The 17,356-nt window shown below is 43.9% G+C and overlaps 1 protein-coding gene across 6 annotated transcripts in view; it reads left to right on the top strand.

Annotated features, from left to right (window-relative positions):
* Positions 1–17,356, top strand: part of jade2 (jade family PHD finger 2) — a 172,436-nt gene that overhangs the window by 124,479 nt on the left and 30,601 nt on the right. For all 6 annotated transcript variants that reach the window (XM_073067130.1, XM_073067131.1, XM_073067134.1 and 3 more), the window contains one exon: positions 11,170–11,287. In XM_073067130.1, coding sequence (XP_072923231.1) covers positions 11,170–11,287 — 118 coding nt within the window. The remainder of the gene's footprint in view (positions 1–11,169; positions 11,288–17,356) is intronic.

Here is a 17,356-nt window from a genome sequence, read left to right as displayed (position 1 = left end):
TGACAGTAGGAAAATTATAATTATTACCAGAGTCCCTGGCCAGTGATTGTAAAATTCCAGTTTAAAAGCTCATGACTGCCAAAGGACTTGGTTGCAGTATCCCAGAGTGGAGGAGGCTGTGAACCTTCAAGGTCAAGGCTTCTTGAAGTACAGGGTTCCCAGTACCTGCAAATACAAATGGCGTTCTTGGTCTCTAACAAGAACAAGAAAGTAAAAATGGAAAAGTAGCGTAGATAAATGAGAATACGCTTTGGAAGGGGGAAAAGCATTTAACGAAGTTGAATTGGTGATTAAGTTCCCTTATCTTTTAGGAGATTTACTTCCCATTACTCTTCAGTCTCCCCTTTCTCATCCCGTCCTGATGTCGTCCCACTCAATCCCAATTGTGGTTCTTTATAACTTTATTGTTGTGACCAGCTATTTGGAGCAGGCGTTTGGTGGATCGTCAGGGAAGGGATGTGTTCGGGAGCTAAGGAATTGGCTTAAATGGTGTAAAGCATTTCCTGGATTCTGTGATCTCTGCTGGACTCTTTGACCACGTACTCACCCAGACTCACTACCACAGCTACGTCTCCTTCCTGGGAACTTGCTTTCATTGCTGTCTTGTTCTTCTCCAGCCCTTTCCATCCACTTGGCTTCACCTCTCACTCTCTAGCTGTCCTCCTTCCCTCCCTCCACCTCTTTATTCTCCTCCGTCTGGCAGAACTGGTCCTCACTCTCAATAGTTTCTCCTTTGGCACCTCCTATTTCCTTCAAACAAAAGGCGAAGCCATGGGCGCTTGCACGGGTCCCAGCTATCTCTGCATTTTTGTCAGCTGTGTGGATCAGTGTATGTTCCAAGCTTACACTGGTATCACCCCCCAGCTGTACCTGTGTTACATCGACCACTGCATTGGTGCTGCTTCCTGTACCCATGCCGAGCTCGGGAACTTCATCAACTTTGCCTCCAACTTCCACTCTGCCCTCAAATTTACCTGGACCATTCCTGATACCTGCCTCCCCTTTCTCGATCTCTCTGTCTCTGTTTATGGTTTATCCACTAATATCTTCTATAAACCCTCTGATTCTCAGTTACCTGGACTAAATCTCTTCCCACCCTGTCACTTGTGAAAATGCCATCCCCTTCTCCCAATTCCTCCGTCTTGGCCACATCTGCTCTCAGGATGAGGCTTTTCATTCCAGAGCTAATGGGGTGTTCTCCTTCTTTGAAGAAAGGGGCTTCCCTTCCTCCACCATCAACGCTGCCCTTATCTGCTTATCTTCCATTTCACTCACAGCTGCCCTCACCCCATCCTCCTGCCACCCCACCAGGAATAGGGTTCCTCTTTTCCTCATCTACCACCCCACCAGCCTCCGCATCCAGCACATAATTTCCCGTAACTTCCGCCATAAGAACGGGATCCCACCACCAAGCACATCTTCCCCTCCCTCAATTTCCTCAACGTTTGCTCCCTACACGACTCCACTGCCTGTTCATCCCTCCCCACTGATCTCCCTCCTGGTACTTATCCTTGCAAGTGGAACAAGTGCCACACCTGCTCCTACTCCCCCTCCCTCACCACCATTCAGAGCCCCAAACAGTCCTTCCGGGTGAGGTGACACTTCACCCTGTATGTTGGGGTCATCTACTATAATCAATGCTTCCGGTGTGGCCTCCTATATATCAGTGTGACCCGACGTAGATTGGGAGACTGAGGACTTATGCTTCCTCTGCCAAACAAAGCGGGATCTCTGGGCAGCCATCCATTTCAATTCTACTTTCCATACCTATTCCGGCATGTCAGTCCATGGCCTCCTCTACTGTCGTGATGAGGCCACACTCGGGTTGGAGGAGCAACACCTTATATTCCATCTGGGTAGCCTCCAACCTGATGGCATTAACATCAATTTCTTGAACATCCGGTAATTGCACCCCCCCCCCCCTTCACCATTCCCATTCCCATTTCCCTCTCTCACCTTATCTCTTTACCTGCCTATCACCTCCCTCTGGTGCTCCTCCCCCTTCCCTTTCTTCCATGGCCTTCGGTCTTCTCCTATCAGATTCCCTCTTCTCCAGCCCTTTATCTGTTTCACCAATCCACTTCCCAGCTCTTCATCTCACCCCTCCCTCTTATGCGGTCTCACCTATCACCTACCATCTTGTATTTCTTCCTCTCCTCCCCCCACCTTTTTAGTCTGACTTCTAATCTCTTTTATCCAGACCTGCTGAAGGGTCTCGGCCTGAAACGTCGACTGTTTACTATTTTCCATAGATGCTGCCTGGCCTGCTGTGTGTGGCTTTGGATTTCCAGCATCTGCGGACTTTCTTGTGTTTATTCAAAGTTCATTCTGTTGGAAATCTGGAACGTGAATTTGTGAGCTGCTTTGTAGAACTTACTTGCAGTGGGAACACATTATAAAATCACAATGAATATAGAGGTATATGTGGGTTATCATCATGTCATAGTTCAATATCTAAATGCCACATAATTATATACGTTGTCATTGTCCTCTGACTGAAATGAGATCAAACAGACAAACACCTTTTTTAATAACATTACATATGCTTCTAAAGATCAGCCAAAGGAAGTGATGCCTCATTACAGTTAATTGCTAACTCTAATGAAAAGCAAATGTCCTTATTTTTTGATGTCATTTACACAACAGTTATTTGGAAATTATTGAGTCAGAGAAAAAACAAATCAGTGAACACATCAGGAGGGCTGACATTGAATGTACTTGTGTTTCTGAACGAGGTGGGAGAGAAGTGGAAACAGTCAATGCCCTGGATACCAAGTAGCGGCATAATATGACATGAAGGAGTCATTAGCTTTGCCACGCACACTGTGCAAATGACTGTTGTTGTATCACTGTCGTTGGAAGCACAGAATTTTGGTGCCTAATAAAATAATACTTGACCTTTTGAAATGGAAATCAGCATGATGGTTGTGCCTTATGGCTTGGAAGTTAAGAATGCCCAATTTGGGCATCCAGGAGAGTGTAAGCAGTCCACTTTAAGTGTGGTTCTGCTTTTGAAGGCCAGTTATGTGGATGTGGGATGAAACACATCTGAATTCTAGGCCTCTGTTCCGCACTTGAAGGCCAGCGATGTGGACATGGGATGGAGGACATCTGAAGTCTAGGCCTCTGTTCCACTTTTGAAGGCCAGTGATGGGACGGAGGACATCTGAAGTCTAGGCCTCTGTTCCATTTTTGAAAGCCAGCGATGTGGACGTGGGACGGAGGACATTTGAAGTCTAGGCCTCTGTTCCACTTTTGAAGGCCAGCGATGTGGACGTGGGACGGAGGACATTTGAAGTCTAGGCCTCTGTTCCACTTTTGAAGGCCAGCGATGTGGACGTGGGACGGAGGACATCTGAATTCTAGGCCTCTGTTCCGCACTTGAAGGCCGGCGATGTGGATGTGGGACAGAGAAGATCCGGAGTCCGGACTCCCACTCTGCACTCCAAGTCCAGCGATGTTGGTGGGTGATAAAGGACATCTGTGGATGTTGGACTGTGCCAGCTGGGGCCTGAGATCAAATGTCGGTACAAGAGGAGGAACAAGAGCCGGCCAGTCTTCGCGCCCATCGCCTGGATTTCAGCATCCTGTCATCAGCTAGTCTGGGTTTTGAAACTGACGATCAAAATCCAAAGGTCAATCGGAAGGCTGGAAGTTGAAGCCTAGTGGCCAAAGCTTGGAGACTTTAGGTCCGGCCGGCAGCCTGTCCAGGAGTTGAAGGACTGTCAGTGTGTGTGGGGGGGGGGGGGGGAGGAAATGGAGGAAGGTTATACACAGTAATAACGTTCTCGTTTGGAAATTCATTTTGTTTAATAAGATGACTACATACTCAATTAGCTTTGTACAGTCCTACAAATTGTCATTCAATAAGAAGAGGATGCATTGGTGCCTGGTGTCATGGAACGCAGGAATTGATGTCCACTCTGGCAACTTCACAGTAATGATAGGCAAATGAAAGTCCAGTCTCCTGGGAAGGGGGAGGTGGGACTGAGAACTGAACATCAGTCACTGAAAATGTGCATTGTTCCTCAAGAACCCAGCTTGAGGGCACCTTTACATTTGCTGTTAGCAAGCTCAGAATATCTGACACCATAGAATCCAGGCAGAAGTATTGCTTCTGCATTTGATTAGTTAGCATTCAGTTGAAAACCAAAGAGAGAATGGTATTGTGGTATGACATTCTGTCATCCTGTCTGGGTCAATATTTGATACTAAGCTAGGCTGATAAAGGGAAAGCCTCCGTCACTGAGAGCGCTTATTCTTTCTGAAGTGAAATGTTCAATCTGAAGGCCACTCAAAAGATGTGCCCAGTAGTCCCAACATCAAGTGGACATCTGGTAAAATAAGTCACAGCAATTAGAATTTTTATGCATTTTCATAACAAAATCATCATCCTCTTTAAGAGGGCATGTATATTTTCACTACGCATACACTCAGTGGCCACTTTATATATACCTGTACACATGCTTGTTAATGCAAATATCCAATCGTGTGGCAGCAACTCAATGCATAAAAGCATGCAGACGTGGTCAAGAGGTTCAGTTGTTGTTCAAACCAAACATCAGAATAGGGAAGAAATGTGATCTAAATGACTTTGACCCTAGAATGATTGTTGGTGCCAGATGGGGTGGTCTGAGTATCTCAGAAGCTGTGGATCTCCTGGGATTGTCACGCAAAACAGTCTCTGGAGTTTACAGAGAATGATGCGAGAAACAATCAGCATCCAGTGAGCGGCAGTTCTGTGGGCGTAAGCATCTTGTTACTGAGAGGACAGAGGAGAATGGCCAGACTGGTTCAAGCTGACAGGAAAGTGACAGTAACTCAACCAACCACGCTTCTCAACAGTGATGTTCAGAAGAGCATCTCTGAACACATAACACCTTGTGGATGGGCTGCAGCAGCAGAAGTCCGTGAACATACACTCAGTAACCTAATAAAGTGCAACTGCATGTCAGAACAAATTAGGTAGGACGTTGTTCCCATGCAGAACATGGTAAGACAGAAAGGCAGAGAGAGAGAGAGAGAGATTATGTTGTTTTGTTACAGCTACAACTCTTTAGCCCACACCTGCTGCTGACAAGACTTGACTAGGAGTGTAGCCTCACTCGATTGGTCCTTTATAATGCTGAAGAAATCTTACCTTGCTCTTGAGACAGAAATTAAATGACTTTTACTCAATATCCAAGCTAAGTTAAGTTTAATCTGAATGTTTGATGCCTCCAATTAGAAATCGTTCCATTTCCCATGACTCGCATTGTGTATATTAATGAATCGCAGCTTTGGGATATGTAACGCATTCTCAAATGCTTCAGAAGTTATTATCAGACACCAGTGAATTTGGTAGCTCAGGTTAACAAATCAAATGAGAGGCACTAAACCTTTGGTGAATTTCATGGTAATCAGGATCAACAGTATATAGAACAGAGAACCAGTACAACAAGGAACAGGCTTTTCAGCCCAGAATCTTCTGCTGAACCAATTAAACTAGTAATCTATGGCTAACTAAACTAATCTCTTCTGCCTACACCAGGTCCATATCCCTCTATTTTCCTCACATTCATCTGCCTGTCTAAATGTCTCTTAAAAGTCCCTGATATTTCTACCTCTCCCACCACCCCGGACAGCGTATTCCAGGCACTCACCACTCTCTGTGTAAAACCTCCTGCACTTCACATCTCCTTTGAAATTACCCCCCTCACCTTAAATGCATGCCCTCTGGTATTGAACATTTCAGCCTGAGGAAAAACAATACTCTCTGTCTATGCCTTTCATAATCTTATAAACCTCTGTCTGATCTCTCCTCAGTCTCCGCCGCTCCAGAGAAAACAGCACAAGTTTGTCCAGCCTCTCGTGATAGCACACGCCCTCTAAACCAGGCGGCATCCTGGTCAACCTCTTCTGCTCCCTCTCCAAAGCCTCAGCATCTTTTCTATAATGGGGTGACCAGAACTGTATGCAGTACTCCAGATGTGGCCTAACTAGAGTTTTATAAAGCTGCAACATGACTTCCTGACTAGTGAACTCAATGCCTGGACTAATAAAGGCAAGCAGTCTTAACCACCCTATCAACCTGTGTAGCTACTTTCAGGGACTTATGAACTTGGACCCCCCCACCCCACGATCCCGCTGTTCATCAACACTGTTAAGGTCTTGCCCTAACACTGTATTATATCTTTACATTTGACCTACCAAGGTGCAGCACTTCACATTAGGCCAGTTAAACTTCATCTGCCATTTCTCTGCCCATGTCTGCAACTGCTCTATATGTCACTGTATTCTTTGCCAGTCTTCTACACTATCCACCACATAACCTATCGTATCATCTGCTAACTTAATAACCTACCCATCTACATTTTAATTTAGGTAATTTATGTACATTACAAACAGCAGAGGTCCTAGTACAGATCCCTGTTGAACACCACTAATCACAGACCTCCATTTAGATCAAGTCCCTTCAACCACTACCATTGTCTTCTGTCAGCAAGCCAGTTCTGAATCCAGACAGTCAATTCACCTTGGACCGCATGTATATTAGTCTTCTGAATGAGCCTCCCATGAGGGACCTTGTCAAACAGCTTACTAAAATCCATGTGAACAATATCCACAGCTCTACCTTCCATCAATCACCCTCCTCACTTTGTCAAAATGTCTCAGTCAAGTTAGTTTGACAAGACTTGCCTGCATAAAGCCATTGCTGATTCTGCCAAATTAGGTCATGGTTTTCCAAATGCTTCCGCGACCTTGCCTGTGTCTAGAGAGGACACAAAGAAAGTGGTCAAGGCCCCAGCAATCTCTTGCCTGCCTCTTTCAATAACCTGGGGTATATCCCATCAGGCCCTGGGGACTTATCCACTTTATTGCTCTTTAAGATGCCCAATATTACTCCTCCTTTATCTCAAAATGCCCCAGCGTATCAATACACTCGGTACTGATCTCCCTCTCCTCCACATTTGTCTTGGTAAATACTGATGAAAAGCACACATTAAGGACCTCACCCACATCGTCCTCTTCCAAGCAAATGTTCCCCTCTTTATCCTTGAGTGGTCCTTCTCTCTCCCTAGTTATCCTCTTGCTCTTGATGTATGTATACAATGCCTTGGGATTCCCTTTGATCATACTTACCACAGACCTTTCATGGTCCCTCTTGGCTTTCCTAATTCCCTTCTTGTGTTCTTTATAATCCTCAGGAGCTGTTTGATTCTTGCTTCTTAAACTTTACATATTCCTTTTGCCTCTTGACTAAATTCATCAACTCCCTCAACATCCAGGATCCTCTTACCTTTGTCCTGTAGTCTGTGCATTTGGTCTTCAAACACCCTCCACACGTCTGATGTGGACTTGCCCCACAAACAGGTGCTCTTCATTAACTTTCCCTTGTATCATATCTCTGCCCAGGCTCGCACGTGGGGCCGGGAATAATAGAGACTGCTACCTGCTCTTCACCCTCTTTCCTAACTCCCGATACTCACTGCGCAGGACCTCTTGCCCCTTTTTATCATTGGTATATAAGTGTCATCGTCCACACGTTGCTCAGTTGTCGTTCATCGTGCTCTGCCACCAGCTTACTCACATTTACTGATGGTGCATTTCCCCATAAAGAGCAGTTGGAAGCTAATAATGATGTGTGCACTACAAACACTACAAACAGCTTTTTGTCATGGTTAGATCTCATCAACCCATCAATCCATCTCCCTGTACATCACTTTTCATGCTTGTATCAACTTGCTATTCTGAGCTAGCTCGTGGTTTCCATGTGTAGGCAGTTAATAGTCATATGGAAGCAGATGGAGAGGCTTTCAAATCTGACTGCAGTAATCCCACCACATATAAACTATCTCTTCCAGCCTTTGAATTTGTGTTATTTTCAAAAACTAGTATCTTGCATATCTTTATAGCCCTAATATTGTTAACTGTGCAGGAATATTGGCCTAACAGTACAGTAATATTGCTACTGCTAGCAAACAGAGTTATCAGGTCTTGCAGTACTCATACGGATGACGGTCAGAATTATCATCTTCGTTTTTACTCATGAATCTTATCACAATTCATCATCTTTGGTAACAGTCACATCACAAAGCCACCAAGATCAGTTTTGTCTTGGTATGGCTAACCATCAGAGATTTCATTACAAACAAACATTTTAAATCATTGTAGTTCCTTAATTACGCCATTACTGAACTATTATTAATTATTATGATGCTGCAAGATTTTTTTAATTACACATTGCTTATTTATAGTAGTACTGTGACATCATTATTAAACAGCTGGATGCTTTTAGAGATGTATATTGATATTGAGTGCCTCTTACACTAAATTTCAGATCGTCGCTGGAGAGGAAGTTACTTTTTTCTCCCTTCATCCATGTTTCTGTCTCTCAGCTTCACCAGTCCTGGTTGTCTACTTCCAGGTCCCTGTTTGTACCTGTCCACAAGCTGGAGCCAAAAACAAAAGTAGTAGTATCTCTTCTGGACCTCACACTGTCCTTCATAGTTAAAAGTCATCAAAGATCAGCCACTTCTCTGTGGATGAAGACAGAAAATGCAGAACATATTCAGGTTAGGAAGCATCTATTGAAAAAGGAAGAGAGTTCACAATTCAGGTCTGTTCTCTTTCTCCTGTTTTTCTGACCAACCTTCTAAGAGATGGCCAGAAAAACCTTCTATTTGTCAACATAACACCATCCCTGAGTGGAAGACGCCAGGCCAACTTGAATGTATTGGGGATAATTATTTCTTCTATTTTAGAGATAGAGCACAGTACTTGAGCCAAGGGATGAAATTAGTCAGCTGTTAAAGTGGGGTATTCCTATCTGGAGGTGAGTGTTTTGAAACAAAACAGAAATCATATTCAGTGTCCCCTACCTTTAAAATAGGCCTTAGAACTGATTGTTGGGTTGTACTAATGGAATGGAGTGCGATAATTTCATTAACCAAGTTATCATGGAGTAAAAATCAAATTCCTGGGACGAAATAATTGGTAATTTGTTTGTGATTTGAGCAAATGGTATAAAATTTCAAGCATCCTTTTCACTTTGAGAGCTTGAAAGTACTTAAGGGTAGTTGTACCATTGGTTAATTGGCATGCCCAAATGAAGAAGTGACATTCCCTTTGGGGTTAAAGCTCGTCTGTAAAATAAATAAATCTCCGCTTGGATTACTGGACAATTAGAATTGAATAAAACGATTCTGGAGCAAAAGGTAGACTGCTGAAAGAACTCAAGAGTGTCGGGCAGTATCAGTAGAGGCAAAGAGATGGTCAGCATTTCAGGACAAGACAATGCTTCAAGAATGTGTTGAGAGAAGATGGTCAGCTTATAACAGTACGAGGAAACAAGGGTTGATGGGTGATTTGTGGAACCAGATGGAGTTAGGTGAGGGAAGGGAAGAGGGAGGGTAAAGACAGAGGCTGGTAGGGGATAGATAGATGGAACCAGGTAAGGGAAGGATGATGCCACAAGGTGGGGGGGTAGGAGTGGAAAGATGAGCCAATAGAGAAGAAACCCAAGTAAATATGTAGGCTGGGTGATGGAAATGGGTGGGAGGGAGGTGTCTGGTTCCTTCTGCCGATTGTCCCTCACCTCAATTGGTTTGATCTATCACCTACCATCCTCTGTCTCACACCCTCCCCGTCATTTCTCTATCCTGGCTCTTACGCTCTACACTCACAGTCCAGATGCAGATCCTGAACTGAAACCTTGACCGTCCTTTTGCCTCCACAGGTTCAAGTTAAAAACAGGTTCCTGAAAGTAAAGACAAATTCAGTAGAAATAGTTAAAGCATCAGACTTCCAAAACATGTTGCCAAGCTCTGACATGGAATGTGATTCAGGGACATTTGAAAGCTTCTTTAAAGGAACTTCTAGCCCATGATAGATTAAACTAGTGGACCAGCATCTAGTAAAGCACTGAGTACTTTGAGTCACTGTGACAGGAGCACAGAAGCAAAGCACAAAGTCCAGAAAGAGTGTGCAGTGGTCCAAACAACTCACAGACCACTTTTGTAATAACCAACTGCCCCACTTGTCCCAGAGCCCATCCCACTTAGGATTCAGTAGGCATCCCAGAACCCACAGAACCAAGATGAGAGCAAGCCACTCTCAACCCTACAGAGCTATCTAAGGAGAACAGATTTGTCTTTTTCTACCCTTGGCGTTAATATAGTGTTGCGTTAGGTGTAAATCATTGTTTCCACATGCTCTTTCTGAGACAGTTCCACAGTAAATACATCGCATCAACTGTAACCCTGTGATTATAGTACACTTCTTGTGTGCAGATTGAACCTTTTAGGAAACAAGATTTTATGAAGGCCTTCTATGTGTTTATTGAGCGAGGTCATTACTTTATATTCTGTCTAACAGAATTTCATGCAACCTTGTCAGTTTGAATTGAATTGACTTTGTTTCTTACATCCTTCATATACACGAGGAGTAAAAATCTTTATGTCTCTGTCTAAATGTGCAATTTATAGTAATCTGTAATAAATAGTATGTACAACAGGGCAGTCAGTATAACATAGAAGTACAATTGTATCAGCATGAATTAATCGGTCTGATGGCCTGGTGGAAGAGCGGGGCCTGTTGGTCCTGGCTTTTATGCTGCGGTACCATTTCCCAGATGGTAGCAGCTGGAACAGTTTGTGGTTGGGGTGGCTCAAATCCCCAATGATCCTTCGGGCCCTTTTTACACACCTGTCTTTGTAAATGTCCTGAATAGTGAGAAGTTCACATCTACAGATGCACTGGGCTGTCCTCATCACTCTTTGCAGTCTTGAGATTGAGGGAAGTACAGTTCCCATACCAGACAGTGATGTAGCCAGTCAGGATGCTCTCAATCGTGCCCCTGTAGAAAGTTCTTAGGATTTGGGGGCCCACACCAAACTTCTTCAACCGTCTGAGGTGAAAGAGGCACTGCTGTGCCTTTTTCACCACACAGCCGGTATGTACAGATCACGTGCGATCCTTGGTGATGTGTATACTCAGAAACTTAAAGCTGTTCACCCTCTCAACCCCAGATCCATTGATGTCAATAGGGGTTAGCCTGTCTCCATTCCTCCTGTAGTCCACAACCAGCTCCTTTGTTTTTTAATATTGTTGTGTTCTAATATTGAAAGTATGAAGAGTGCAAAGAAGTAATATACTATCGGTAATAATTATACTTGTTTGATTCAACAGGTTAGAAATCTTTGCTACATGGTGACACGAAGAGAGAAAATGAAACGATCAGTCTCCAGGCTTCAGGAACAAATATTCCACCATCAAACCAAACTGATAGAAGAAAATCTCCATCGAGGTAGGGCTTTGTTGACTCAAGTGTCGTCATTCACTGAAAACTAAAGAAACTGTGGATGCTGGAATCTGGAATGGAAAGCAATGGTGGAAGAACTCAGCCGGTCAAGCAGCATCTGTAGAGGCAAAATGTATAAATCGGTGTTTTGGGTTGAGATCCTATTGCAGGGTCCTGATCTGAAGCATCATCTTACACCTTCTGCCTCCCTGTATGCTGTCTGACCTGCTGAGTTCTCCCACCATTCCATTTTTTTTCTTGTCCTCATTCTACTTTCATCCCTTTTTCTAAGCCATGTGCGCTGGAGTCATGGAAACAGGCCAGTCATCCCAATTCATCCACACCTATCACTGGACACCTTTCCACGTGAATCCCATCTCCTAGCACTTTGTCCATTGCTCTCTATGCAGAGTACAGGCTTCCCCTGCTGTCCGCAGGTAGAGCGTTTCTATGAAACCGAAATGTCGTAAAGCGAAGAAGCAATACGGGAAAATTTTTTGAGCGTTCCCAGACTCAAAGAAAATAACCTACCAAATAACACACAAAACCTAAAATAACACGAACATATAGTAAAAGCAGGAATGATATGATAAACACACAGCCTATATAAAGTAGAAATATTATATGTACGGTGTAGTTTCACTTACCAGAATCAGGAAGACAGCGAGCTAAAACCGATTTGTAGGAAAAAATCGGCACATACATGTATGTGCACACACCTACCCACGCAAGGCCTCACTGGTCATGGTAGTCTTCCTCGGGGTAAACACACATTTAAAGCGGGCGTTTTTTCTCATAACAGCGGAAATCCTCTTTTGGTCAGCAAAGACAGCTATTAATGTAGGTCTTTCGAATCAGCGAGGTGTCATAAAGTGAATGTTTGAAAAACAGGCGGCTCCTGTACTTATCTAGACACTTGGGCAATGGTGTCAGTGACCCAGCTTCAAGTGCCCTCTTAGGCAGTGCATTCCAGATACTTGCCACCCCTTGAGTGAAGAAGGATCTCCTTATGACCTCCCTCTTTAAATATTTTCCCTCCAGTTACCAAAATCCACGTCCTCCAGTCACCAAAATCCACGTCCTCCAGTCATATCTACATCCGATATGGGGAGAACCTTCCTACAGTCTACTTTATCCATGCTGCTCATAATTCTATGTATCTCAAGTCATGTCCCCTTTTAACCTCCTCTCCATGGAGAAAGTAGGTAACATGTCCAGCCTGACCTGCTTCCTCCCGAGCAGCAACCTCTGAACCCTCTTCAGCACCATCGCATCCTTCCGAAAGCATGGTCACCAGGAGTGCATGTAGAACTCCAGCTGATGTCTGACCAAGGTTTTGTAAGGTTGGAGCATAACTTCCCTACTGCTGTACTTGATACCCTAACTAGTGAAGGCCAGTTTCTCCTCTGCCTTCTTAACTACATTATCTACCTATGCCAACACCTTCAAGGATCTGTGAACTTGTGCTCGTGTCCCTCTGTTCCTCAGTCCTCCCTGGGGCCCTACAATTCACGGTGTATGTCCTAGCCTTGCCTTTAGCACTCCCAAATTTTCCTTCAGCCCAATGCTATGAATATTGAATTTCCAATTTCAGGTCACCTTTATCTACTTACTATACTTCCCGCCCTGTCTGCTTCTGACCCATGTCTGGTCCTTCCACTTTTATTCCCTTTCCTCTACCCCCTCAATCCCTTAAATACCTGTTTTGATCTCCCTTCTGGTTCTACTTGCCCTCCATCTCTCCCTTCCCATTATCACTTTCCTTGCTTATCAGATTATAATACTTAGCCTTTGTGTTGCTGCTTATCCTCCTGCAGGCTGGAGTATTATAATTTCCATCTCCACTCTCCTCTCTCCTACCTGGCTGTACCTGTCTCTTTTTGTATTCTTTGTCTGTTTCCAACTATCACCACCGCCACCCCACTAGCCTCCATCTCCCAACTTGGCCGAATCCTCTCCCTCACCTGGCTCCTTCTGCTCATCATCCTTCATCCCTCCTTGGTCCACACATCACCTACGGGCATCTATCTCACCCCTCTCCCGTTCCTCTTTTTACTGCCTATCTTCCCCCTCCACCCTGAATCCTGATGCAGGATCTTAACCTGAATCATCGACGGTTGCTCCAGCAACTTGTTGTTTTGGCTCTTCTTACATTTGTCTGGTCCAATCTCCTTCTGCCATTTCTCATCTCAGTTCACCAGCAAAGTGAATTTTTCTGCAGCCGAAGGCAACGCTCCACGCTATCAACAGCTCCAATGATCTTTGTGTCATCCACAAACTTGCTGGTCGTGCTCCCTACATCCACATCCAAGTCATTCACCAGTCCTTATGGAACAGACATCCGATGACTAAAGCAATCAACTACCATCCCCTTCTGTCTCCTATCGTATCGCCAGTTTTGGATTCAGTTTTCCAGCCTGCCCTAGATTCCCTTTGCCCTAACCTGTTGAACCAGTCTTTCTTGTGGGAAATTTGACAAAGGCCAGGTAAAGCTTGCCCTACCCTCATAGATACGCTTCGTTATCTGTTCGAAACCTTCAATCACATTTGTGTGACACAACCTCTTGTCTTAAGACCCTGAAGGATGTGCTTTTATCGCCAACTTAAACTGTTTCATTCAAGTATTTCTGAAGTGTGGTCATGGTTATTATGTAAGCAAACAAAGCAACAAATTTGCTCACATAATGACCGCACAAATAGCAATAAGGAAAATGCTTCGGAAATGTATTTGGGTGCCCTTGATTGAGGAATGATTGTTGGCCAAGACAGTAATGAACCTGAAATCGTGTCTAGACTCCAGAGCTTTCCAATTTCAGTGCAAGAGTCAAGTAAGTACTGGGTCAGGGCTGATACTGGGGACTGATTACACAGATTCCTGTCACTTCCTAGCAGCACAGTAGTGCGTTGGCGAGTCCTAGCGGTCACCAATGGGTTTTACATTCCTGCCACTGTCTGTGAGAAATTTGTGCGTTCTCCCCGTGACTGCATGGGTTTCCTCCGGGTTTCAGGTTTCCTCCCACATTCCAAAGATTTGTGGTTAGGGTTGATGAGTTGTGGGCTTGCTAAGTTGGCGCCAGAAGAGTTGTAACACTTGTGGGCTGCCCAACACAACCCTCACTGATTTGTTTTGATGCAATCGACGCATTTCTCTGTATGATTTGATGCACACGTGACAAATAAAGCTAATGTTTTAACCCCTTTCTGAGCCTTCCTGCAACACAAAATTCATTACTTCTTCGCAATTCTATAATTACATTTAAAACACTCCATAAAGGAATTTTGGTTCTCATATAGAATCATGAAATTTCCTTCAAGATTCTGTGCAAACTGGAGTAAGATCACTGGAATCTAAATGGGTTCTACCTCATTGATAAAGTAATAGGCTATCGGAAAGCCTCAAGTACAACTGGTGAATATTGGAAACAGTTCATCTTTAAGTCCCAACAACCAATAATGTTTGACGACACAGATCAAAGTTGCCCTTAAAGGAACATGTTCAATTACATCTGGTATATTAGCCTAGATGAGAAGGAGGTGTAACCATTGATGGTGGAGCGATAATAAAAGTAAACTAAAGGAGAGGGCTGTTGGTTGATTTTCTAAAATCAGACTATTCTCTTCCCTAATTGCCCAGCAGCTGATTAACTCACTCTGCGATGGTGATTGATCTAGATGAAATTGCATTTGGAGAGCACTTGGAGTAACTTGCACAGGTGAATGCTGCAGTTGTTCCATGCCTGCTGTGTCTCCTAAATGTGAGTTATTTTGTTTGTCGTTGTGTAAGAGCCAATATTGGCCACAAAGTCTGAGAGAATTCCATACTTTTATTCAGCAAAGTATTCTTGGATATGAAGTCAGTCAGGTTTGGGGATCCAAAATACTGAAATCACTGAAACCTAATGGAGCAGTAAAGAAAATAAATGATGTAATTGGAGCATTGGCCTTTGTCTGAGAGGAGACGACTAGGATACTGCCAAAGCACAGTCAGGATGAGGACAACCGTTTCCATGCTGTGCCCCTAGAAAGGATGTTATATCATTGGAAATTGTGCAGTGGATTCCGGATTTCAGACACAAGTCAATGCTGAAAGGGTTAAACTACAAAGTGAGTTCAAATCCGTGCTCAACGATCCTTCCGATTCGAGCCAGGCACTTCTTGGATGATGTTAGCTTCTTCCCTAGACAGTTGATCTGAAGCTCTGAAAGCTTTTTTAACAGTGCTTGAACCTATGAATATTACCTTATCATTCATCTTTTGCACTATTTATCTATCTTGTAACTTCGGGTAATTTTTATGTCCTGCACTGCTGCAGCAAAACAACAAATTGCATGACATTTGTCAGTGATAACAAACCTGATTCTGCAAATCAATGAGTCAGACTGCTTCAGAAGAGGGAAATGGATAGTTGATGTTTTGGGTCGTGGTCCTTTGTCTGGGCTGTTTCAAGGCTTTACTTCCAGTTGTCTTTGTCCTTCCACATAAGTATTCTGATCACAGGCTGCCATCTACTCAATTTCCCTGAGATTCATTCAGTTCATTTGCGCCTCGAAACTGACCTTCCCACCACTTGTCCAGATCATTAATAAAACTGTTCGCACCTCCAAAATATCTCTAATCAATGACCCTGCCCTGAAACCCTTGTCCATGCTGTTGTCACTCTGAACTTAACTATTAAAATGCAGTCTCGACCCAGCAGCCTCGTTGTGCCTTGAGGATATTCATAACGCGGTTATCCATATTTTAACTGGCATCAAACATGTCCACCTATCACTTATATTAGATCTAACTTTAATATTTAAATTCTTATTCTTATTTTTCAACTTTGCAGAGTCTCACCCCTTCCTGTCTCTGTAAGTTGAAGTTTAATTGTCAATCAACCATGCACAAATGCAGCCAAATGAAACCGTGTTCCTCCAGGGCCAAGTTGCAAAACACAGTACCAGCAATCATAAACAGCACAAGGCACATATAAGGACAGTAGCAGTAAACATATAGCCACAAAAATAATCATGTAGCCCGCATCCCTGATGTCCTGTAGACTGATGTGGCATGGGATGTTGTTGGCAAGAACAGCAGTCTGATCATCACACACTAGGGCAGCACTGATGGGGGACCCAGCCCCCAACCCTGCATGGATGCCCACTGCGCCACACCGACTCCGGCATCTCCTAGCCGTAGCACGAGGGCTTGGTCCATGCAACAACCGAGGCCTCGCAGCTCCCTGCCACCATGTAACTTCCATCTCCAAATTCCTCCAACACTTCACCCCTTCAGTTCTGCTCTTGTTCTGTCATTAACATGTATGTTTCCACCTTTTAGGATACACATTGATTATTGATACACATTGATTTCAAGATACATATTTATCCTCAAGTAGAAGGGTCAAAGTTGCATATCCTTCTCCAAGAACAGTCTTTCCAAAGCCATGTTTATTTGTAGGAAGATATCCCTCATTCTTTATTCCAAGCCAGTTGTAAAAAAAGCCAACATACTATTTTCTTCCTAATTGCTGTTCATATCTACGTATCAATTTTGTGGGGTTTTTTTTTACAAGAACACCTAAATCTCTTTGAACACCATCTAATATCAAATAATGTGAGGCTCTGTAATCTCTTTTTTTGATCAATTTTTGTCATCCTTGTCTATCTCCTTGAAATCACTCCTTCAACTCTTCCTTGTCATCTGCTCTAATAGCTCTTTGGTGTTTGGGGATCAGATTTTGTTTGATTATACTTTTGTGATGTTCTTTTGGCATGTTCCAGGAGGCATGGGATCCAGGCAGATTTGGCTGCGTGCATTCAGAGTTGACTTGTCCATAGAAGGCAGAGAGTGGTTGTACATGTATTCTGCCTGGAGGTTGGTGACCAGTGGTGTTCCACGGAGATCTGTTCGGGAACCCCCGCTTGCAGATGCTGTGAAAGGTTATTGTAGGTTACAATGGGACATTGACAGAATTTGGAGCTGGGCTGAGAAGAGGCAGTGAGAGTTCAGCCTGGAAAAGTGTGAGGTGATTCACTTTGCAAGGTCGAATCTGAAGGCAGAATACAGGGTTAGTGGCAAGATATTGAGCAGCGT

The sequence above is a fragment of the Hemitrygon akajei genome, chromosome 15 (assembly GCF_048418815.1).
Source record: "Hemitrygon akajei chromosome 15, sHemAka1.3, whole genome shotgun sequence".
NCBI classification, from domain to species: domain Eukaryota; kingdom Metazoa; phylum Chordata; class Chondrichthyes; order Myliobatiformes; family Dasyatidae; genus Hemitrygon; species Hemitrygon akajei.
This window is presented reverse-complemented; position numbering and strand designations above follow the sequence as displayed.